Source organism: Lytechinus variegatus, chromosome 2, assembly GCF_018143015.1.
Source record: "Lytechinus variegatus isolate NC3 chromosome 2, Lvar_3.0, whole genome shotgun sequence".
Classification (NCBI taxonomy): Eukaryota; Metazoa; Echinodermata; class Echinoidea; order Temnopleuroida; family Toxopneustidae; genus Lytechinus; species Lytechinus variegatus.
The window spans coordinates 68,432,816-68,458,067 of record NC_054741.1 but is presented as its reverse complement, the minus strand read 5'-3'; the positions used below and the strand labels follow the sequence as shown (position 1 = coordinate 68,458,067).

The 25,252-nt window shown below is 37.5% G+C and overlaps 1 protein-coding gene across 3 annotated transcripts in view; it reads left to right on the top strand.

The window, feature by feature from the left end:
- Positions 1 to 25,252, top strand: part of LOC121408782 (helicase domino-like) — a 61,620-nt gene that overhangs the window by 34,435 nt on the left and 1,933 nt on the right. Inside the window, exons 33-51 of one of the 3 annotated variants that reach the window (XM_041600413.1) lie at positions 488 to 571; positions 1,432 to 1,566; positions 12,906 to 12,938; positions 13,588 to 13,744; positions 14,116 to 14,411; positions 15,473 to 15,706; positions 16,195 to 16,331; positions 16,766 to 16,898; positions 17,262 to 17,306; positions 17,440 to 17,571; positions 18,044 to 18,100; positions 19,285 to 19,480; positions 19,958 to 20,145; positions 21,432 to 21,611; positions 21,897 to 22,235; positions 22,503 to 22,652; positions 23,151 to 23,367; positions 23,809 to 24,161; positions 24,537 to 25,138. In XM_041600413.1, the coding sequence (XP_041456347.1) occupies positions 488 to 571; positions 1,432 to 1,566; positions 12,906 to 12,938; positions 13,588 to 13,744; positions 14,116 to 14,411; positions 15,473 to 15,706; positions 16,195 to 16,331; positions 16,766 to 16,898; positions 17,262 to 17,306; positions 17,440 to 17,571; positions 18,044 to 18,100; positions 19,285 to 19,480; positions 19,958 to 20,145; positions 21,432 to 21,611; positions 21,897 to 22,235; positions 22,503 to 22,652; positions 23,151 to 23,367; positions 23,809 to 24,161; positions 24,537 to 24,821 (3,351 nt within the window). In that variant the 3' untranslated portion in view covers positions 24,822 to 25,138. Of the gene's footprint in view, positions 1 to 487; positions 572 to 1,431; positions 6,936 to 12,905; positions 12,939 to 13,587; positions 13,745 to 14,115; positions 14,412 to 15,472; positions 15,707 to 16,194; positions 16,332 to 16,765; positions 16,899 to 17,261; positions 17,307 to 17,439; positions 17,572 to 18,043; positions 18,101 to 19,284; positions 19,481 to 19,957; positions 20,146 to 21,431; positions 21,612 to 21,896; positions 22,236 to 22,502; positions 22,653 to 23,150; positions 23,368 to 23,808; positions 24,176 to 24,536; positions 25,139 to 25,252 lie in introns of those variants that run through there. The other 2 variants (XM_041600414.1, XM_041600412.1) reach the window with 2 other exon arrangements.

Sequence of the window (25,252 nt, the reverse complement as noted above, 5' to 3'; positions counted from 1 at the left end):
TAATGAACTTGGACACAAACATATTCATGTGTCACTGAGGGCCTTGCATGAGTTTTAGTTCAGATGATAGCAATGTGGTTATGATGATAGCACAACGCAACAGACTAGAGTCTCTGAAATATCTTGATGAGAAACCGTTTACTTCTATCTGAACTACTTGCTTTTTAGAAATGAAGATTTTTCTGGAGTCAAGAATTAATTCATTTTGTGATGGGGGTTGGTATCCGTAGATCTTTTTTTCTTTTGTTAATTTTAGTGAAATTAAATTATTTGAATTTTACATTGGGTTTGTATTTGACAATCATTATTTGTTTGATCATTTTCTTTGTTTAAGGATAATTCAAATATTAAATGATTCCTTACCTCTTATGAATTATTAGCTACAGAGGCATGTAGGGTAATGACTAACATGATATTGTAAGTTGAAAGAGAGAGAGAGATCACATTAAGATTTTATTTATAATGACATATTATTGTATTTACATAGCTGACACCTATTGAACGGTATGCTGTTGTTTATTTGGAAGAAACTCTTGAACCTATCACAGCTGAGGAACTCAAAGAAGCAGAGGTGAGATATCAATACCAAAGAACTATTTGTTGATGCAGCGCACTTTAGGGTATTTACAATGCAAAGCTCTTTTGCATAATATTGCTTATACTCAAGCTGCCTGTGTTGTCACCAACATTACAATTTTTAACATGTGCATTTTTTTTTTAAATCGGGGCTGCAAAGTGAATTTGTAGTAGAAAGTTTGTTTGAATCCTCCAAAGTTGTTAGGGTTGCACAGTTGGAGTAGTCTCATCTGCTTTTTATTGTGACATCACTTGTGTATCTACTACATGCACCTCTATAATGTTACATTTCCCCTACGGTGCTACGTGCCCATATGGCGAGTTGACAATAGCAATTTAATGTATTTCCAAACAAAACTTCTAGTACAAATATTCTGATTTAATCTTTCCAACGTCTGTTTTCAACTAGCCGTATGGCCACGAAGGAGAAATGTGACTGCGCCATCCGAAAGAAAGAAAGCTGATGATTCAGTTTTTACATGCTATGGGGAAAATGATGCACCCAAAATACACGGTGCTGCATCATTAATGAACAGTGCTCCACCCTAAAATGCACGCTGACTGATTGTGTAGAATTTAAGCATGAACACACAGACTTACAAGTGCACTCACCATTTGCTGCAACCTTGAATCCATTTTGTAATATTAAATGAATAAATACCCAAAACAGGAGACTCTGTGTCATAAATAAAGTGGAATGTGTCATTTACTAATGATTTCATGTTGCTGGTGCTCAGTGGAATGCTAGAATAACAAACAAAATTCATCACCTTTCTATGTGCAGAATTGATTGAATTACCAACATTCAACTAATTTATGATCATGTTTCCATCCTTTATTCAATTCTCTTTACAGGAGCAAGTAGAGGCTGCAAAGAGAGAATGGGAACTTGGTAGACTGCAAGCCTTGAAAGAACAGGAGGAGCGCGAGGCAGAACTGGAAGAGGATGAAGTCCTCTACACATACTCCAGAGAGGACTCGGAAAATCAGGTGCATAAGAGTTCTAAAAATGTAAAGCGTAAGGAAAAATCCAGAGGGACCGTTGAGAAAAGTGTCCGGGATACCCGGCAGAGTCGTAGAGATAGTAGAGAGAAGAGTCGTAGGATAAGTGGGAGCAGGGAGGGTAGTAGGGCCAGCAGTAGGGCCAGTAGTAGAGCTGGCTCTCCACCATCAATTGAAAGGCAGTCAAGAAGAGTGCGAAGTAGGGCCAGTAGTGGGGCATCGGGTACCGAAGGGGACTTGTCTCGTAGGACAAGGAGTAGGACTAGTAGTGAAAGTGGGTCAGATAGGTTGCCTTCTCCTAGGGGTGGTGACAGGGCAAGGCGAATGGCTGAAAGGGACAAGAGACGGGACACTAGTCATAAAGACCTTCCTCGCAAAATTGGTAGGCCAAGGATCAGGAGCTCAGAGAGGAGTCCTGAAAGGGTATTGCCCAAAAGGAAATCCAGCAGTTCAGAGTCAGGAACAGAGAGCAAAGGTAAATCACGTAGCTCTGAGAAGGGTTCAGTGTTTAGCAATGGGGACAGTCGTAAAACCAGGTCTGGGAGGAGCCATAGAAGAAGTGTGTCTCTATCAGAGGGAAGCAAGGTTAGTGGAACCCTAGAACCTGTTGTTGAAACTCGGATGGCGATAGATGATGAAAATGAATCTTGTGAGCAGATTAATCATTTAGCTAGGCAGTCACAGGACAACCTGCATGCAGAAAACATGAAGAATGCAAACGAGAAGAGAACTCGCAATATCTTTGACATTGTGGATACAACCATGAGAATTAAAGACAAGATCCGAGATGCCATTCGCCCTGCTTCTGAAAGCAGGACAGTTGGTAATGTTTTGGAGAAAATCAATACTAAAAATCTCTTTGCTGACTTGGCGAAGAAGTTCAAGAAGAAAAGTGTACCAGAGAAATCTTTGCCGACTCACGAGGAAGATGCCAGTGAAAGATTGAATTCAGAGACTTCTTCTGTTAATCATCATCCAGTAAATGATACTTCAAATGAAATTAAACCAAGTACTGGAGATGGACAGAAAGGAGACCAGGGATCATTAACAGAAAGGGATGGTGAAGTATTGATGTTAGTAGATTCTCATAAAGAAAATGAATTATTAGAAAGTGAATGCAAAAGAGTGGAAACAACAGATGATATTGATGTAGACAAAGTGCGAAGTCCACCACCACCCTTTGTTGACATTCAGGAAGACAGAGATATTAGGCAATGTGGAAATGATATATCAGATGTGGTTGAGCATGAAAGATCTCAAATAAATACTAACATTATCCCCAAATCAGTTGATATACAGGATATTGTTTCAGAATCTGTAGAATCTGTAGAGTCCAAGAGTGAGGTTATTGTGGAGTCCAAGTGTGAGGTTATTGTGGACCAACATTCTGGCATCACCCCAAAATCAGGTGAATTACCAGATGTGATGGGTACAGAATCTGTGGAAATTGCTGATGTTGTGGAATCTAATTGTGAGATCATTCTTGACCAAGCAATGACAGACATTGAGAACTTTTCTTCTGAAGCTGCAGCTGAAGTTAAACCTTCGTGTCCTACACCTTTGGCTGTAGATGAGCCCTTGATTCCTCCATGTGCAGTCGTTGAGCAGCCCTCGAGTCCTCCATGTGCAGTTGTTGAGCAGCCCTCGAGTCCTCCATGTGCAGTCGTTGAGCAGCCTTTTATTCCTACACCTGTGCTAGTGGTTCAGTCCTCGAGTCCTGCAGCTGTACAAGTGGACAAACCATTAGATACCACTTCTGCAGCTGTAGATAAACCCTTGATTCCTACATCTGCAGGAGAAAATAAACCTGCAGTCGTAGATCAACCCTTGATTCCTGATTCTGCAGGAAAAGATAGACCGTTGAGTCCTACTGCAGCAGCTGTGGATCAATCCTTGAGCACTTGTCCTGCAACAGTAGATAAACCATTGAGTCCTATTTCTGCAGCTGTTAGTGAACCTTTGAGTCCTTCACCTGCTGCCATATGTCAACCATTGAGTCCTACATCTGCAGTAGTAGAGCAATGCTCGAGTCCTACACCTGCAACAATAGATAAAACATTTAGTTCTACTTCTGCAGTAATAGATAAACCTTTTACGACAGTGGAACAATCTTCAAGTTCTGCTCTTGCCACAGTAGTAGTAGATACTTTCCATGCAGACAAAGACAAACCCTTAAATCCTTCTGCTGTGGAAGGAGATCGTTCTTTAACTCCTACTTCTGCGATGGTAGATCAACCCTCGAGTCCTCTGAAAGCTGCAGATATACCATCAAGTCCACTTGTTTTAGATAAACTCTCCAGTCCTTCACAAGCATTTACATTTCAATCAAAAGAGGATTGTGGCATCATGGATGAGGAGATCAATGCTTTACATGATACTGACAGAAAGAAGGTTGTAGATGATGCACCAGTCATAACTGAGGTTGATGTTCTGAAAAAGGAGTTAACTCTAGTGGTTAAAGAAAATATTGAGGAAAATACTATGGTAGATCAAACTTTGTACATTGAAAATGAAAATCCTGATGTCAAATTCGCCCCATCTGAAAACGATCAAGATTTAACAACTCAGCATATGGATGAAGTAGAGTTTAACACAGGCAATGAGAAACTTGATGAAGCTATGACCACGGAAGCCCCACGTGAATCTTACAGTGACATTGAGCAAGTGACTTCATTAGCTGATGACACTTTGCAAGCAAGTGAATTGTTGAAAGAGGTTAAACCTCCGAAAGAAGAAGCACCCATGCCTCTCATTTCTCCAGAATCACATGTTGGTATTGAAAAGACAGAACTGACGCAACCTACAGAGGAATTACCTGAAGTGGTTGTAGCTAATCCTGATCCAGTAGATGATAGCAGTCTTACAGCCATCCCTGCCATTGATACTAGTGGTGTTTCCCATGAGCAAGACATAGAAGATAGCTCTGGGTATCATTTAGGAATTAATATTGCCAAAGCAGAAAAGTATGATGAACAAGATAGCAAAGATGTCATGGAAGTGGACACCGAACAGGTTCAAAAAGTGATGGACATTTTTGAAAATAAGCATAAAGATGGGTCTAATGAAAACCTTGCTGAGAAGAATTCAAAACTACAGGGTGATGTGGAAAAAGAACAAAGTTATATTGGTAAAGAACAGAACTTGAAAGATTTTGAAGAAGCTATTATCAGTGGAGCTGATGTACCAAGTATTGAATCAATCGAAGTTCCACATCTAGACCTGAGTGAAATCAATAAAGATGAGGATGCAGGCCCGCAAGATAATGCAACTGATTCAATTATTTCAGATAAGGATGATTCAAGTAAAGTAGACAATGATGATGAGAGTGATGCAGAAAGCATTGAGTTACCATCTCCTCCCAAGCCTACAAGGAGAGTACGGGAGATCTTGAACTTGGCTCTTCCTGGTGAGAAGCCAGTGAACCTTGACATAGATCGCCCATCAGCTCGGACCAGGTCCCAGAATACTGGTGATACTGTTCGGACCAGGTCTCAGGTGAAGCCTTCATCCTCTCCTAACATAGGGAGTGTTCTAACCCCTTTGCGTGCTAGTCCACGATCATCGGGAGGAAAGGCCAGCACTAAGAAGAGCCTTGACTCATCTGGGGTAGGGGCAAAGCGCTCTCCGAGACTAGGTAACTCCGATCCAAGTGTCCATTCTAATAAGAAGAGAACGCTGCGATCTTCTAATGTCAGTTGATACTTATGTAAAATGTGCATGTCCTTTTTTTGGTGACTTGCATTGTAATGCAGTTGTGCCGTCTGCATGCCCTTCTGATCCATGACTTCATTCTATGCATTTTGTTTGTCATCGAATTGCCAAAGACAATAGTTCCAACGTGATATGAACCAAATCACAACATCAAGAGGTTTTTCATTCCGTTTTCAACAAATTGCACTATAAGAGACAAATTACCATTGGATTGTATTGGCAGTTTCAAGGCCACTTGCTTATATAAGCAGGTTTGATCACAGATTTTATTCCACGATTATGCTCCATATATCTAGGTGTTGATTGTTTTCTGTATCTTTATATACCAAAGGTACTGTCAAACTTTTTTATCATCTCGCTGAGGAAAAAACAACTTTACCACCTCCCAGCAATTCAAAGAATGTATTTTTATTTTTAGCTGGTACATGTACATCGCCATGAATTTGTCAACGGTAATTGCTTTAAAAAATAAAACCTGGCCTATTGGTATGTAACCATTGACATTTTGAGCACACCTTATATTGATCATCGCATTGAATAATTGAAGATTCAACTTAAAGCTTAAAACATTTGAATATGTGATGCTGCTTTATAATTGTAATGTATGTTCCAGACTTGCCAACTGTCCTGATTTCTGAAATATCAGGTGGGAAAATCGCCATAGACTCATTCGTACTGCCAGTCGTCAATACATCTCAAATAGCCAAGTCCTGTTAAGTTGCTAAAACCTAGGAGCTTTAGGGAGGACCCTGCCAGGGGCTTGGTAGGCCACCTGGATCCCCTGTCATTGGTTGTACAGATTTTGCATTTATAAATTTTGGCACGTATGAATTCTTTCCTGCAATGACAATATCGATGTCCTGCAGTTGACAAAGTCGTCCAAGCCAAGTAATTGAAAATAGCCCCCCATATTTTTTCTATATGTTAGATAGCATTTCATAATTTCATTTGAATTGCTCCATATGGTTATATCAATCTTAACAATATTGTTAAGGCAGTTGAACTACCGAATGATCATACTAAATCTAAAATTGTGTAAACCATTTTATAATATGGCATATAAATGTCAAGACTTTCTATACACTCACCAGTCTTATCTAAAAGTATATATACTCAGTAATTATAAAGCAGTCATCTTATGCTAAAGGCTGTTGGTAAAGTCTTGCATGAACAAGTTCAATGTTTTAGGCAACCTTGCATTAAGTGAGTGTATTACTAGGCGACTATTGTACACGCTTTATTATTTCTTTTTTTTTACTTCAATTAAATTTTGTCTGTAACGACAGATTTTGGAATTGTTAGACTTTGCGTGTGCAAGGCTAAATGTATGACACATTTGCAGGGCTAGTTGGCATAAATTAGGTCTTTGCTAACAACCATCATGGCTGTCAAAAAAATGCATATATTATGCAGGCAAGGACACAAAGCTTAACATTTTATGTGGGAGAACTTTGTTGTAGTAGTAGATGAGCTTTAAGGAGAGAAAAAATACAAATTTAGCAATTGTCAATTGATGGTCACTTTAGTCCAAAGTCTACTCCCTAAATATTGTGGTTTCTTGAGTAGTGGATTCTGATGTATATGCTGGCCCCTATGTATGTATGGACAGTACAAACTGGAATTTAATTTCTTGTTTGCCACTTTAATGGATCAAAATGACACCATGAACATTACATCGAGTATGTTATTATTATTTGTTTGGCGTCACTTGTGCCTGGGAGGCGAAAAGCGAACTGAATCACTATGACCCGCAGGTCTATCCTCCCGATATAACTGATTGGGAGAATGCAGGTGGACCACTACACAGGGGTTTCCCCCTACTCTGATACGAATAGTGCAGTGGGTTCTTAACGTGGGTTCACAACTTAATGTTGAAGAGTTCTTAACAGATTATGAATGTTTAACTTCACAAGTATGTGGCAAAATGATTAGTATGGCCTGGTTTTCACAATTATTATTCCATAGATGGTTATTTAAAGCTAAAAAAAAATCCAAACTGAACTCCCCCCCAAAAAAAAAAACAAACAAACTTAATCTTGGTGAGATATTGTGAAGTACCTCATCTTTGTGTATTTCTTTGGAAATATATTGGGAATGTATTCATTGATGTGTTTTACATGTAGCTAAAAAAGAAAAGTAATTGTATCTTGAAAATTCTTTCATAATTCTAAAGTCTGTAGATTTGTAAAGCAGTCTGTTTCAAGCAAAGAAAACTCTCCTTTTCAGTTTACATGTGAAATTACACAATCATTTTTTTTTGGGGGGGGGGTATTTTTGCTGTATTGTTTCTGCAAGTTCGTGCACTGTCACTGAGGGCATTTTCTAAATTTTTTGAAAAATAATGTTAGCATTACATTTAAGAACTTATTTATTTCATTGATTTCAGTTTTATCTTGAAATGTCAAACTCGGCTCATTCAAGATATAATTCCTTACTAAAATTTAATTATAGACACAATTGATGGTATATTCTGGTATTGGCATTTGGTATTGCTAGGAGCAAAACACATGGAGAATCTATGAATACTATCATACTTGAAAGATTTATAAATTTTCCATTTCAACTTGTACATTGTACTAATTTTGTGAGAATATATTTTTGATTTGCAAGATTTAAGCTTGGAAAGCTTTAAATCCAGTTGGATAGTTTACAAATATACCACAAATGTGTGTGAATATTGACTGTAAAACAGCTAGCTTTGCATGTGGAAAGTAATGGCCTTGCTTCTAGTTCCTCCTGCTAGCTGTTCATATGAAAGTACTTTATTGACCATTAACATATATCAAAAGATTTATTTTCTTTAAACTTATATAATAGCATTACAAGCTGATGACCTATATTGTGTCCGTATCATCTGCTTGTGATGCGTATAGCTCATTGATAGTTGAAAATTGCTTATCCTTGATCTAATGTGTCACCTAATGTAAACTGCATAAATTTTTTTTTGTTCCTAAGTGATATTTTGTACAATAATGAAGATAATCTAAATTCTGTGACTAAATAAGAAGTTGCATTGATAAATGCAAGTGAAGGAAATATAAGCCATCTTTGTGTGTTGTGTCTTTCTTGTGTCTGCTTGTGGTGTGTTTAGATGGATACCAGGCTTGGTGATTAAACAGCAAGGGAAAACATAGAAATGAATAATAACACCCCAAAACTTGAGCTGCTGCTTACAACCCAACTGTCCAACATAACTAAAATTACCTTCTACATTTTTTTTTCTAATACAGTAACAAAAATATTCAGTCTATTCCAACACCAACTTGGTTTCCAGACAAACAAAATAATGAAAATAGAAGATTCAACAAACTTGTTCCAAACATACACTCTTGAAATTATCTCCATGCATCCACAGGGGTAATGAAGGTTTGTGGAAAAATGGCATGGACTTGTCAAGTTTTTTAGAAAAAAAAATTGAAAGCGATTGGTTGACAAAAAATTGAAAAATTTAATATTTTGTGATAGTTTATTTGACTATAGATTTGTGAATGTGAAAACACTAAGCCTGTGCCATGCAAACTCGCCCCTGTGGATTCAAGAGGGATATAACAATGTACCATTGAATAACCCCATGCTCCAAGATTCTCAATCTTTGGCAATTTGATTTCAAGAATTTACAAACTAGGCCAGAGTCTTACTGGTCATTGACTGGTGCCCTGTGGTGATTCTTCAATGGTGATTGGCAAACCAACAAAATCAGATACTTAAAATATGTGGGGCCCGTTTTCTGAACTTGGGTTTAAATTAAACCCTGGTTTAAAGTTGTAGTTTAAGTATGGAGAGTCAATTAGGGCACTAATCTCTATTAGTACACGTTCAATTTATTAACTCTTCTGACACTAAAATCATTTAGAACTTTTCTAGAATGATACCTGAAATATTTTCTTTATGAAAGCAAAGGGTATCAAAATAGTAAGTATAAGAACAATAAAAGCAAAATTGTTTAGTTTTTTGGCTCCCCATAATTTTAGACCAGACTTAGACCATGGTTTTATGGTTTAAGTTAAATACGACTTCAGAATACAGACCTATAGTGTCTTCAATGACTTTAAAAACAAATATCCAGTTTGAAATTTTGATCTCTATCTGTATTGAAAACTGAGATATATTTTCATTTCAAAGCTTTTTTAATGAACCAAGTGGGAATATGAAAATAGGTTACCTAATAGGATTTCTCAATTATCTTGCTTGGTTACATCGGACCATAATGTAATGATATTGTTGCATTCAGAATTTTTGCTGCTGTGTTCTATTTGTTTGCAACTAGTAATTACTACACTGGAGTTGGTGCTGTCTCAAGCAGAGGGGCAAACAATGATAATTGGAAACAAATGAGGCGACATGCTCCCACACAGAATGCAAATATTTCGTAATGTTATGGATAGATCTATCCAAGCAAGAAAATTAAGTCCAGAACAGACCTGTAATCTTGTTTCTATAGTCCCACTTGGCTGATTTAGGTTTGAAATCTATTAGAAACTTTTAGATTTAGTTCTTAAACTGGCTAGTTTTTGAAGTCCGACACTAAATTCTCTCAGTTTGAATTTTGTGACGTCCTATTTGAATAGCTGCCCCAAATTCTTATTTTTAAATCATTGACGATGACAAAATATATCTCTTGTAGAAATGGAATGAAATTATAAGTCTGATATATAGAACGCACAGGTAAACCCATTTTGCCATTTTATAGAATATATATATCATGACATATGAGGTAGCCGCTCATGTGTGACGTCACAAAAATTAAAACTTCAAAAATTCCACTGTTATTCTTTGATGGAGTTTTCAAACCGTTGTCAACAAGTTGACTCTGAAGTGGTTTAAAGAAATAGGCCCCAGAATTGTAAAATTTGTGCAAATATGAAATGAACATTTTATTTTTTTAAGTTTCAGGCCACACAAATTTATTCTTTTAAGGTGTTGATTAATTTTCTCTCCAGACAATTATTGCAGATTGCAATATTGCCTCAAATTACTAGAGATGAGATGTGTTCTTATACTGCCCTCGTTAAGGGGAAGTTTTCACTGCTCACAAATAAAGAAATAAGTCGAATGTACACAGCTAAGAGCTGGATGCCTTGTGATACATCACAGTGATCAAAAGGCAGCTTTAGATTTGTGACTCAACTTCTGTGTCATGGTTTTCCGGCTAAAAATGCCGTCCTATATATGGCAAAGCAAGCGCTAGTGCATAACAATATTTTGGTCAAATAAGCCTGTCACAGAAATTGTGTCGCTTGAATTAGAAAAATCGCAGTTGCTGAATCTGCATAAAATTTGCACAAATTTTCCAGTTTCATTTATCTTAAATTTTCCCTAAAAACTTAAGGTTTGCTTTACACCATTTTCAACAGAGTTACTGCTCAAAGTGTTAAGTTCATTTGGAGGCATAAAATGTGAGAAAAGTAGATGTTCCTGCAGTACATTTTTGTATGGAACTTTGGAGTTTGCCAATTTAAAGTCGGGTTGAGTACATGTAGCATGATCAAGAGTTTTGGGGCTGTGTTAGATCTCACAGGGGCACAATGGAATCATTTTTACCCTGTCAACATCTGTGTGAATTTCATCAAGTTTTCACTAAATTATTAAAGGAATGTGCCTTATAGATGGATGAAATATTTATATAGGGGGCCAATGTACTTTATGACTTTCAACGACCTAATATTAACCCCCGAACCCTCCAACAAAATCCTCAAAATTTTAGATAAAGGGTACAAATAATACTGCACATATTCGATCCATGTTATCCTAGAATTTGCAAAATTACAGAGGAAAGTACACTAAAGAAGAATGTTAAACGGGTGAGGGTCCATGTCCTTCATTTCAAGCTATTAATGCATTTGTCAAAGCAAATATGAAAAAAAAATGTATCGGGATCAGAATGAGGATACACTTAATGCAAAATCACTTTCCAATGGATTCTATTATATTCATCGTACTGTTAAGAATTGGTCTTATGTTTAGGACTATTATTGTTGACGATACACGAGAGAGATACAGTCTATATTCTGCAAAATTGCATAAAAATTGATTTAAGTTATGCAAGGATATTTTGCATGACTATGAATATGAAGTATCACATGGCAGGTAAAAAGTTCATTCCGTATTCCCTCTGGGAATTGGGTCTATTTCAATAATGCCAATGAGGTTGGGCAAGATATACCCTTCGCATTGAAAAATGCTATTCAAATAAAAAGATAACTTCATTGTGATGAAAAGTAATAGGGAGTCCCATTTTCCTTGTCATACTCCAATCAATTGTAAAGTCATTCATTCAGTGGTAGAGCATCCGCCTCATGAACGGGAAGGTCATGGATTCGATCCTCGGCCGAGTCATACCAAAGATTTATAAAAATGGGACCTTCTGCCTTCTTGCTAGGCGCTTAGCATTTAGATTGGAGAAGGGTAATAATAACATTATGTTATGCATGGCCCATTGGTAGAGCTGTTTCCTAACTGAAGTGGCTACCCTGGGTAAATAAAACGTTATTATTCTTATCATTATAACTTACGATCAGTTTTATGAAAGACCCCACACTTCTTGTTATTGTAAGTCAAATGATCATCGAAGTGAAAACAAATTTTTGAAAAAATTATGTAAACCTTCTCAGTCTTACACGTACAGATTTCTGTAGTTTGCAATTTTTTAGGTGAACCACTTAAGTCCACATTGGCTGAATTATTTTGTTTCCCTTTAATCATCTTACACAATTTTCATTCATTTCAGTAAAAAAAAAATAGGGGGGGGGGGTTGTACTTTCAAGATGCATTGAGATCCTTATTGCCCATTACCCTGCTGTGAAAAACAACACTTTGTTATGTGTTTGAGTATGGTATCCACTATCCAACTTTTAATGTGGACTCTATGCTTGTTCATGAACTTACGTAATGGATCCTAAGCTGGTAACGATCTGTCTCAGAATACCCGAAGCATGTATTTTGTCATGATTTTCCACCCTAAATAACGCCACACTGAATTCATTATGTACATTGCCAGGCCACGAAAAACGACCCCTTTGATATGCTTTAGTGTAAGGGAGCAATCTAATTTAAATAGTTTAAAATCCTACCTCTTAATTTCATCATCAAAAGGGACCAATTTGACCTCAAATCTATTTACGTCCAACTGCGGCTATTCAACATTTCTGTAATGGGCATACATTGGATTCCTGAAACAAGGCTTAGTAATAGATGGAACAGTTGACTCATATTATTGCATGTAATCATCAATTGAATCAAGCGTAAAATCAGCTCTATGAAGTAGCTCTAAGCTTTGTGCTACTGGGCCGAAGATGTCTTTATCTTGGGAACATTTCATGAAATTTTTGCTGACTATTTGTTACAAGCTACTGAAATTCTTTCATCTGATTGGCTAAAAGCAAAAGTGTTGGTGGAAATCTTGTTTCATGAAATGCCCACCTGATGGAGAGTGAAAACTACAATGTAAGTATTGAATTCCAATTTTCAAGGTTTACGTGAAAGAAAAAGGTCAAAGAAGATATCACTTTTTAGTTTGAAATAATGCTGTAGATGAGATAGATTCTCTCCTCTTCACACGCCTTAAGATGACATGATAACATCATTACAATGAACAATTTCCATCTTTTCATGCTCAGGTTTACATTTCGCAGACTGAGGAAATTATGCCGGTAAGTATTTGGTCTTAACACATCTCTTACTGTTCCCTTGGGAACTTGTTTAAACTTGACATGTTTCGTGATTGTTACTGTGCAGTATTGCACAAGTATTAGTAATTCTGCATCTCTGATTATGGTTCTGAAGATTTAAACATGTACATGTTGTAACATTTATTTACATTTTAATTGTTATTTATATATATGATGGACATTTGAGAGAATGTGATATAGAGTTACTCATGGATTTATGTCTTGCCGAAGGACTAAAACACTGTACTGATGATAAAGCTGGGTTAAATTAATACACCTTGGTTAAAAAAATGGTACTATATCCATCTTTGTTCCTTTAGAGAAAGTGCATTTTTAAATCATGATTTTAACATGTAGGCATTGATAGAGAAGTCATATTTGAAAGTATATATTTTGTCCACAGATGCTTTTAAAGTAGTGCTTAAAAGTTGGCTAAATAAAAAAAGTGCCTTCCTGACAAATAGTCTATCAATATTTCAGTTTTCATAAAAATTAGAATCAGTACCTTGTCCAAATTATTCAAATATTTGTTGTGTAGGAGTGATACACTTCTTTGATCTTTCAACGCATTTATGAATATATAGATATAATAAATAGTTAAGTAATCCTCTTTGTTTTGTATAAACCTCAGATCTGGGCCCCTCCAACTCCCCCACAAGACGATAACGATGTCTACATCGACCATGTGATGTGCCTCGGGTACGAGCCGTCCATCATGACGGAATCTCAACTTCCTCCCGTCTTCCATAAGAAGGAAACCAAAAAGATTAAAGTGGAGCAAGGTGCAGGTATGTATTGAAGCCTGATCTCACTTAGTCTTGTGACTTGGGTTTCTTCCACTCTACATAGTGACTGAATTGAGACTAGCTGGAGACTTGAGAGCGGGCAACATGAGGCTATTGGAAGTTTGGTGGGGATAGAAAGGCACTAATTGTTCTTGGAATCGCTCCAATTTGCTTATTGGGAATGTTTTTACAATAATTTTATCTCAATCTTCTAATGCTATTGACTAGAGGAACAGGGAGATAGAGCAAGACTTGTCTACAGCAAATAATGATATATTGTTGAAATTGAGATGTAATTAACGAAGAGCATAATTATATTTTTTTTATGTACATGTATCTCTAAGTAACAGCTTATTCTTGTTCTTGTCTTGCAGTTGTACCCACTCGTAAAATCAAAAGCCATGGTCACCATCACCACCACCATCACCACCAGAAGTCTGAGACCGTTCAACAGCCTCCGATGCTGCCAACGCCTCCTCAATCTCTCTTCAACCGACCCTCCGCAGCCCTTCTTAGGATGCGGCGTGAGGCCAAACAGCAGAAGATGCGTGCCCTGGCCGGAAAGCCGGTGGTCAAGCCCATGCCTGTTGTCCATCGACCTGCTACCTCCGAGACGACGTCGATTGACAAGCTCGAGTGGCTCATCAATGAGGATTGGGCTTTGCTTCAGGTAGGATACAGTCACACCACAGTTGCACCAGCCAAACTGACTATAGACTGACCAAGTGTTTTACATTATTGCCAATCATCTTGGAGTCAGTTTTGTTGGTATGACTGTAACATAGGAAGACAAACTTTGTCCATTGGCTCTTTTAATCTGCCATGTACAGGAACTAGGTTTTTGTCTCACCTGCATAGCAGAGTGAGACTATAGGCGCCGCTTTTCCGACGGCGGCTGCGTCAACATCAAATCTTAACCTGAGGTTAAGTTTTTGAAATGACATCGCAACTTAGAAAGTATATGGACCTAGTTCATGAAACTTGGCCATAAGGTTAATCAAGTATTACTGAATATCCTATTAGAGTTTCATGTCACATGACCAAGGTCAAAGGTCATTTAGGGTCAATGAACTTAGACCATGTTGGAGGAATCAACATCGAAATCTTAACCTGAGGTTAAGTTTTTGAAATGTCATCATAACTTAGAAAATATATGGATCTGATTCATGAAACTTGGACATAATAGTAATCAAGCATCACTGAACATTTTGTGCAAGTTTCAGGTCTCATGATTGAGGTCAAAGGTCATTTAGGGGCAATGAACTTTGGCCGAATGGGGGTATCTGTTGAATTACCATCATAATTTTGAAAGTTTATTGGTCTAGTTCATAAAGAGTGGACATAAGAGTAACTATGTATCACTGAACATCTTGTGCGAGTTAGAGTAGTTTTCAAAGTCAGCACTGCTGCTATATTGAACCGCGTGATGCAGGTGAGACGGCCAGAGGCATTCCACTTGTTTTTTAAACGAGTATGTTGGTGAAATAATTGACTCACATCTTTTGATGATATAATTTGGGAAGATATTTGACAATTATTACTCATTTCTTGTAACTGTTCTTCAGAATTGCCATTTTCTTTATATATTTCATAAACTAAAAATTGTAGTAGTTGATTTGCTAGAACAACTTCATGCCAGGAATATGACACTGATTTTGCGAAAAACAATTGTATAAGTGGTGAAAGCAAAATAACATTTGATAATTCTTTGAATCAAATTTCATTTTGTAGGCGGTACAGACCCTACTGGAGCTTCCCTTGACCCTGCAACCATTGGTCCCCGGTCATATCATCAACTGGGACCTGGTGAGCGATATCGTCAATGCCTGTAGCCGTACCTTCAGGTCTGCCAAGCAGTGTTGCAATCGTTACGAGAGTGTCATCATCCCAAGGGAGGAGGGCAAGATCCTCTATGACACTAACCCCAAGAAACAGAAGAAGTCCAAGGGCATCTACCGGGTCAGCGTAAGTTAACAAGTTTTGTATCTTTTTACTCCAGTCACATTAATAGGGGATTCTGATAATTTGTGGCACTCGGGAACAAAACGTTTCCAATGCATATACAGTGTCTGGGGTCTTGTCTTGTTTTGCAAAAGATTAGACAGGACTTCATACAACATGTAGTCCATGATTGTAAACTTGTCAAACTAATTTTAAGAATTAATGGAAATGGATTAAACTCTATTTATATTGTTGTTCTAAGATATGGGAGGGGGAGGGATCCCTCTGGTCATATCTGACCTTACTTCAGTTGATCTATTTAAACGATAGAAGCTTCCTCTTATCTTTTTCATAAGTGTTTTTCAAATATTTATTTCATTGCGCAATCTGCCTAGCGGATTTGATACCTTATGAATTATTTCTTTTATCATTATTAAAATGGCAGAGGGCTGCAGAATCTTCCTTATATCAAAGTCTGAATGAAACTGAATGTATGAATATTATTATTACAGACGAAGAACAATCGTCCTATGAAGACCAGTCAACTACACGCTCAGGATGGTAACTCATCACATACTATGCTCTACTCAGCAAAGTTTGATGGCATCAAAATGGCTATCAATAAACGACAACCATTCCTCAAACAAGTGTAAGTCACAAGTGATGAAAACCTTCACTCCTCATAACGCTTGCACAAATTTATCTCCATGATAGACTCTGTATAAGGGCATTTCCACGTATCAGACAAGACATAGTGGTATGTGTTACGTAACAAGCAATTTCCTCTACAACTATTGATTTTGTGAAATTCATTGAGAATGTAAATTAAAGTTTAATGTGTCTTTTAAAAACAGCAAAAACTGTTTGAGCAGTGTACAAAACAAATTTGTACATTTTTAAAAAGTAAAGGTTATACACAATTTATTTTGGTACATATGACTGTTACAAATGGAATAATATAAATCATACGTTTAAGTAGTGCTATGAAAATAACAAAATATCAAAATAGTAAAAAAATATTTCTTTGTGTTTATTTGAGGATGCAGTAGCATTATAATTTAAATGTATATTTATGTTGTGCAGACTGAACAATCCATTGTTGAAGAACCCTAAACACAGTGCAATACTCGCTGAGTCTGGGATCAACTATGATAAACCTATGCTGCCAAGTGAAGTTGCTCAGAAGAGAGCAGAAAGAATTGCCAGAGAAAAGAAGGTAAAGAAGAAAAGAAAATGCATCATGTGGTTTCATGTGTTGTGATTAGATGTAAGATTATATGTATTTATCAAAGTGTTAGCAAGTTGATAAAACCTTGTAATTAAATTGTTTGGGTGAAAATCTTTTTTTTTTTATTGAAGTATTTTGTGAATACTGAATATTTTTACAACAGATGATACATGTTTACTAAAAACTCATTTTGAACACATACTTACGAAATAATATTACTGTATTTGGATCTTTGAACTTTTTGACATATGTAAATCTGAAGTGAGCAATAGTGCTGTTGCGAAGGAAACAGGAGCATTCTTTCACAAAATATTCATGTTCATACTGTTTTTCCCCCTCTCATTTTCACAGCTTGCAACTCTACAGGCTCAGCAAAAACTTGCAAGAGAGAAAAAGGTAAAGAATTTGGTTTATGATATCTTAATTTATTTTTATAAAAGTTAAATGATTGTGTAACTTGGGATGTGAAATTGATATTAAAAGCATTAACATGTCTTGATCAGTACTCATTGCCTTTTTCTCTCCATAGCTGCAACAAGAACAGCAGCAGCAACAGCGTCTGTTGGCCGCAACCAAGCAGCAGCAGCAGAGCCAGCAACAAGGCACAGCAACACAGGTGACAGCTCAGCCAGTGGGTACTGCTGCTGGTGCTACAGTCTTGGTAAGATTTCTCATAGATCCTATCATCAAGTGGGTCCAAAAGTACCTAAGTTGCTTCATCTGAAAATGCTGACCTCTTCCACATCAGAACTCACTTTAACCTTCAATGTTTTATGCTCTGAGTTGTTTCTTTTAGTTAGAAATCAGTGAACTGCTTTATTTTTTAGTTATCCAAGCTGCATAGGAATCTGTATAGGAATTACTGGTAGTTGCTGTCAATAGTTACCTGTTTCCAGAGTGGCTATTGTATATACAAAAAAAAGTGTGCATCTGTTTTAAAAAAAGGGTAGCAAATCAACGAGACCTCAGTTATACATTTAAAAAAATGGGCGTGGTACTTGTAAGCATAGAATGTCATTTATTTCTTAAGTGGTTCAGACTCATTAATATAAATACTTGAAATATTGATGTCTTAATCTTTAAAGAGTGTTTTTTAATAAAATGTATTGTTTTTTTTTTTCTCTTTAAATCAGCAATCTGGGACCATTAGCCGCACAGCTCTTGGAACAGCAGTAACACAACCAATTAGGGTAAGAGATAATAAACTTTCTTATCACAGTGAAGTTGGTTTTGTTGGGGGATGATATTTCTGATTGGTCTACACCAGCTTTGCCTACTTTCCATTGGGTCTCATTCCACCTGGGCCCCGTCTTACAAAGAGTTACGATTAATCTGATCAATCACAACTATGGACGGCCAGCAACGCCGTCTAACATCTAAAATGCACAAATATTCAAAATGTTTTCTAGTTATGACGTAAGTTACATCCATTGTTTTCTTGACAATTTAGTGTGTTCGCCTTTGTAAAAAAAGACATTTTGAAAATTTTATGCAGTAAAAATTATGACACTGATGGATTTCCATAGTTACGATTGATTGGATCAGTTGTAACTCTGTGTAAGATGGTGGCCTCATATGTAACGTGCAGTCCTATTGATTAATACGCAGTAGTGTGCTCTTTGCATGATCTGACCAATACGGTGATCTCTTTTGTACTGTATGAAACTAGGTATTTAAATAGGACTCTAAGTCATACTATCTTCGTGAAGTGTGATAAAGAACAAGAGGCAGTTAGACCAGAGTAGGTCCGAGTCAAAACTTTAAGCGGACGTTAGAACGGCTTTTAAAAACAAAAAAAAGTTTCTCATATTTGACTTCTACATGTAGAAAGATTTGCAAGTATAGTTAGAATGTAGACTGGAAAAGTACATCAATTTGAGCACATAGGGAACAAAGTCACCAAGTTTTCCAATACAGATTTGGGATAGTTTTACTTACTTTATGTGGAGAAAATGCAGATAATTTCGAATTACCGTTAATGTACCCCCTTATTTGTTATTGTTGATGAATATGAGATCTATAACTAAACCCTTTGTTGGTAGATATTATCCAGCAAAGATGTCTTTCACAACATTTATTTCTGTATTTCCAAGGTCTTTGTCTCTGATGAATTTTGAAGGTCAGCAATGAAAATGTGATTTTTGGAGGAGCAAATTTTCTGGGATGCACCCATTAAACAAGATTGTATACTTGACCTGAAAAAAAAAATGAATGCATGATTCTTGATGAGAGATGTGTCCCTGAGTCTTGTTAAGGTGTGTTTGGGATATGTAATGTGATATTTTATGCCTATATGAACTGTGGAGTTGTTGTTATTAGATCTTATTATTAGATATGTGATTGATAGACATTTCCCTACCCATTCTATCACCAGGTATCTGGTACCTTAGCTGCTCAGGTTGTACGCTCCCAGGCGGTACGTACCACCGTACCTCAGCTCACCTTACCAAATGTTACCAGTCAGATTAGGACACTAGGAACATCATCTCCTCAGATTGTTGTCTCTTCTGTCTCCTCTGTCATGACGACGGGTCAACAGACAAGGGTCACTCCAACAGTTTCTTTGCAAGGTATTCACTTTATTCTTTGTAAATGAATTTTTGTTACGTTTTCTTAATTTTCAAGACATTGGCAGTGATAATAGAATGATTTGTAATAAATGGGCAAAGTAATAATCTTAAAAATATATATATGAGATATTAGAAGATTTAAATAGATTGACAAGAAAGATAACAAAAAATAACTACCATAATTATGCCCTGCCCTAAATGCTTCTTTAGGCCTCTTATCTAGGAAATCTTTGTCTGACAAAATGATTGAGTTATTGTCATTGGGAATAGAATTTAAGAAGAAAATGGAACAGGATTGGATTATGCGGAGATCTTTTGTCAGCTACGTATTTCCTGGATTAAAGCCATTGCAGGCATATGCTGATTATTTAAATGAATCTTCATGTATTGTAAAAAAAAACTTTGGAAGATTTAAGTGGGTATAACATATTATATTCCATCATTTTACTCAAACTCGACTCACTTGTATATTGACAGGAGGTACACAGCTTAACATGAAGAACCTTGGTCAATTCAGCCAGCTTGCTCTCATGAAGATCAAACAGCAACAGCTACAACAGCTGCAGCAACAGGCCCAACAGGCTCAGAGTAGTAGCAGCGGACAGGCAACATCAGGAACTGTCACCCAGACCACACAGCAACAAGCTGCCACTGCTCAATTGAAGGTATGTTATTCCTGGGCCCTGTTGTACAAGGAGTTACAATTGATCCGATCAATCGCAACTTTGGACGGCCAGCAACGTCAACATCTATTATGCATGTTTGCTAAAAATATTTTTTAGCTGTGATGTATATTCATGCATTCATTGTTTTCCTGAAAATTCACTGCGCTTCTCTTTGCATAAAAAGGACATTGTACAAATTTTTCGTAGAAAAAATGATGACACGAATGGATTTCCATATAGTTACGATTGATCGGATCAATCGTAACTCTTTGTACAACAGGGCCCTGGGATATCATAGGGCCTTAATAAAATGTTTGTTAGCCATAACAGCAGTAAAGAGTAGGGTTGGCTGTCATTGTTATTTTTGATACAATATTGAAACTTTTTGTTGTGTGTGCATTTGGAATGCCATGCATATAACAGAGAGTCATGTGCACATACGATACAATTATATTAACGATCTAGGGTCATCCAGATCCATTAGTACTTACTGAGACAATATCCCACCAATGTTGATTTGCATGAATTTTATTGATATTTTTTTAGCTATTGACAATTTTGAGGCTTTCAGACTAGAGTCGCCAGTTCTGCTTATTGATAGTGTTCATGGTGCTTACAGCCTCAGACATCAACTCCTAGTCTATATCCTCAGACAAATGTCTTATACATTGTCTGACACCAGATTCGGGATACTTTGAATGATTAATTCTGTAGGTCTCTGAACCATCAAGCTATTTTTCTAATAGATTTTTGTAGGCATACTATATTACTAGTAGTTTTTGGAAGAATTACGTGATGAGAAGCATTTTTTATGCAATTTTCTTTCATACAAATTATGAATTTTCATGATATTTTCTCTTTTTTTCTTATGTCACAAGGTTAAATTTTCCCTACCACTAGTTTTCAACTTATCCAAATTCTAAGCCCCACTCTTGTTTAACTAGAGGCAGGGGAATTTTCCTGATTCTAATAGCATTATATGTACTATGGATCTTTATTAATATTTTGAAGTCTGGTTTAACTTATGCCAAAGTCTGAGTCTGTGCTGAAATTACAGGTAGTTCATAAAAATTCTAAAACTTTGTTCACATTATGTATTTCTCTGTAAATGGTGTATACTATTTCAACAACTGCAGACCATTCTTTATATTAAAATGGAAGTCTGAAAATTGACTAATTGTAAACTACTCCATAAGTTTTGTGATTGTTCACTCTTGGAAATGGATATATTATAAACTTATCCTTCAGAAAAATTGTGCAATTATAATGTTATTTTCTCTCGCCAGGCTGAACTAAGGAAGATTCAGCAAGCTCAGGCCCAAGCTCAGGCAGTACAAGCCCAGGCTCAGGCTCAAGCCCAAGCTTCAGGAGGACAATTAACCACCATCCAGAAGGCTTCGGTGTCTACGACCCAAGCCATTACAGGGGTAACTCACGTCCAGTTGACACCTGCCCAGAGACAACAGGTTTGTGAAAAATGCCTGCTGAAATACTGCTAGACAGCCGTTCATAAAATGAAGAGAATGTGCAGTGTTACGGTGAAACTAACTTGATTATAATATTGATGATCATGGTGATAATAACAGACAATGGTATGATAGTGTGAAACAGACACAATTTACTTTTGATTGATCCTTTATCATGATCTTCACGTGTCACTTGAATGTTAAAAGGTGCACATTGTTTATCTTATAGCTTTTTAGATTTAATTTGTCTAAGAACTGTTCGTCATTGGTTATTCTCTTCTTCAGCTTGCTCAGCGCAAGGGTCCCACCCTGAATACCTCTCAGGCAGAGATAGCAGCCCTACTGAAGCACCACCAAGCCCAGCAGCTACAAGCCCAGAAGATCAAGGGCATCTCAACCATCCCTGTCACCTCGGTCACCCAGCTCAAAGGCATCACTGTCAGCGGAGTAACGGTCAGTGGCGTCACCACCCTAGGACAAGCTGGAGCCAAGGGTCAGGTAGTGTCTGTAGCTGGTGGTATGAAGGCTCTGGCTATACCTACAGCAGGAGGCTCAGGGACTACTACGACCCAGCTCTCAAAGGTCAACCTTCAGCAGATTCTGCAGATGAAGCAACAGAAGCTGGTAAGGAAAAATGTTCAATTGGTGCTTACTGATTCTCCTACACTCCAGTGTTTTATGTTTACTTGGGTTTTTACTTTCCTCAATCCAGTAATATTTATGTCTAGTTACTGATGTTTGATTTAAGGTTAACTCAAGCTTTTAACTGAATCAATGTAAAAATTCTTCTGTTAAATGGAATATGGGCTCATACCACCATGACTTTTTATTGAGTTTTCTCATGAGATTTTATAGTGATGTTGTTTAAAGAAATCATTTTTTTAAATATAGATTCTTGCTCAAGTCCAAGGTCAGCCTCAGGTTGTAACTTCTGGTCAACAGGTAAGGGTATCATCAGGTCAAGGTCAAACTACTGTCCAGCGCGGTGGCACTCAGACTGCTCAACCAACCTTGGTTCAACAAGTAGCTAGTCTACAACAGGCAAGTTTATGCTGTAGATAGGGGTTGTATGGATAATGTATGCTTTTTGTCAGAAAGAAGGAACTGTTCTTTTACTCATGTCAAATCCGCAGTGTTATATATTATTCCTGTGTATCATAATTAGGCCCTCAGCTAAGTTGCAAAAAGGCATAGCACCATACAAATATACTTTCACTTGTTTTTCTTTTTTCATTCATTCATTTATTTATTCAAGGCCACTTGTGAAATGTAAATTATTTAGCTATATCAGTATCCTCTCAACCTTAGCCACAAGAAAGTATGAATCACATTGTAGCAGCCATTTTAAGCCAGCCCAACAAAAACAAGAGTTTGTAACATTGTTTTTAAGAAATTCATTCATTCACAATTGACCTGGCTAATATTTCATTGTTATTGATGATATTTGAGTGTTGAATACAACAGTATGTATGACAAACCGGCCATTTGATATTACCTCAGAATGGACGATAACTCCTTGACCACTGTTTGATCACACAGGTAGGAACAATTGGTGGGCAGCAGGTTCGTGTGCAGCAGGTGACCGCACCGAGGGGTCAGCAGCCTGGCACCGTTCAGGTCCAGAGGATACCCACAAGTCAGCTCCAAGGTCAACCTATGCCAACAGTCAGACAACAACTTCAGCAACAGGTCAAGAGAGTGCCTCAGACACTGTCGATACAACAGCAAGGAAAACCTGTGACCATCATACCACCAGGTATACAAATATGCCCAAAGAGACGTAACAAGAATGAATGTATTTTTGTTTCAATCCTTGAAACTGTGACCCTAACTTAATTGAGAAATGAGCAATTTCAGGAGTGTTGCTACTTTTAGGAAAATCTTGATAATGCTTCCCAGTATATCTATGTTGAGCCTTCTCACCTTTGTGAATGAACTCTAGTTCAACCTTGATAAGGATGTAATGGATATATTTTACTGTTGAGTTATCTAAAGACTAAATCCTATAAAGCCTGAAATTGCATACCCTGAGGAGGGGGCTTATATACATATTATTTATAACATTATTTCTTCAAATTGATGCCATATCAATGTGAATACATCATATTAGCTTGCTTATGATGTCGAAGCTGTTCAAATCTGACGATGGTTTACTTAAATATTGATCTATCATTGTTATTCATTGTTTGAATCCCAGGTGCAGTTCTAACATCAGGAGGGAAGGTTACTGTCTCGCAAGCCTCTGTTACTCAAGCCCAGAAACAACCTCAGCAGCTGGTCACTCAACTGGTCACCTCTACTTCTGTTGTCACTCCTAGAACACAGGTTCAGCAACAGAGCACACCGAACAGGACCCCTCAGCTGGCACGACTGGTCCAGGCACAGCAGCTGGCCCAAGCTCAGGCCCAAGTCCAAGCCCAGACCCAGGCTCAGGGCCAATCATCTCCTGCACATACAGTGGTTTCTCAGACGGTGGTTGTCCAAGAGGAGAGTTCGTCAGCGGGTCAGAGTAAAGGAACTGTTCAACAGACCACACCAGCCACACAGCAGGTGAGCCCTTGAAGGTGACTAACCAATGGAACACCTAGGGTGTTTCACAAATACCAAGCTTAACTTTGATAGGCTTTTCATGCTACTAGTTACTGTTAAGAGCAAGCTTCATGTATGATTCTTCCATTAAAATTGTTTATTAGATTTGTTGATATATTAATTGTTTGAATCTTCGCTCAAGGCTTGTAGGAATTAATTACTAGCATCTTTTGCCAAAAGTTGGGTCAATCTTGGTAAAAATTGAAGACCAACTACACAAAGAGAAAGAGATTCTCGTTATTACATGACTTCTCCGAGTAAGATAGGGTGACTACATTCTTCTGCCTGTGGTTCTATCTCGTAGGGAATAACTAAAATGTTATTTGCTTTTTTCAGGTTCATGTGGTTACAAGTGCTGCTACAAAACCACCTGTCTCCATCTCCATCACACAACCAACTTCTAAGCCATCTTCTCAACCGCAGCAACAGACAACAGTCACTGCAACTCTTCAGGCTCAGCCGCAGACACAGCAGCAACAACAACAGCAGCAGGAGGAAGCACAGGATTCCCAGACACCTCAAAGTAGAGTGGAGGTCCTGCAGCAAGGAGCGTCGTCGACATCACGTCAGTCTCCATATGCCATGAGGTTACGAAAGCCATCACAGTCAAGCAAGGACTAGCAACATTGTCTGTCCAGCTAGGTCACAGTAGCAGCAGAAGCAGAAACATCAGTGTAAATTGACAGATGCAACAATGTAGAGTGGAGGTCCTGGAGCAAGGAACGCCATCGACATTGCATCAGACTCTGTATGTTTTCAGTTAAGAAAGCCACCATAGTTTATCAAGGACTAGGAACCCTAATGTCCTTCGGGCATTTTTCACATATATACTACACAAGTCATGACAAGTTTCCAAGGGGTTTCCTTTGCAATAGGTGAAGCTAGAGATGCACAAGGCACATTTTGTCCAACTGGTTTTCAGACAGTCATACCGTGGCCAGAGCTGCCAAGTAGTACTGATTTTCAGTATTTAGTACTGAAAAGTGAGAAAAATACTGATAGTTTAATGTAAAATACTGATTTCTAAAGTTTCAGCTTTATGTGTTGTCCTA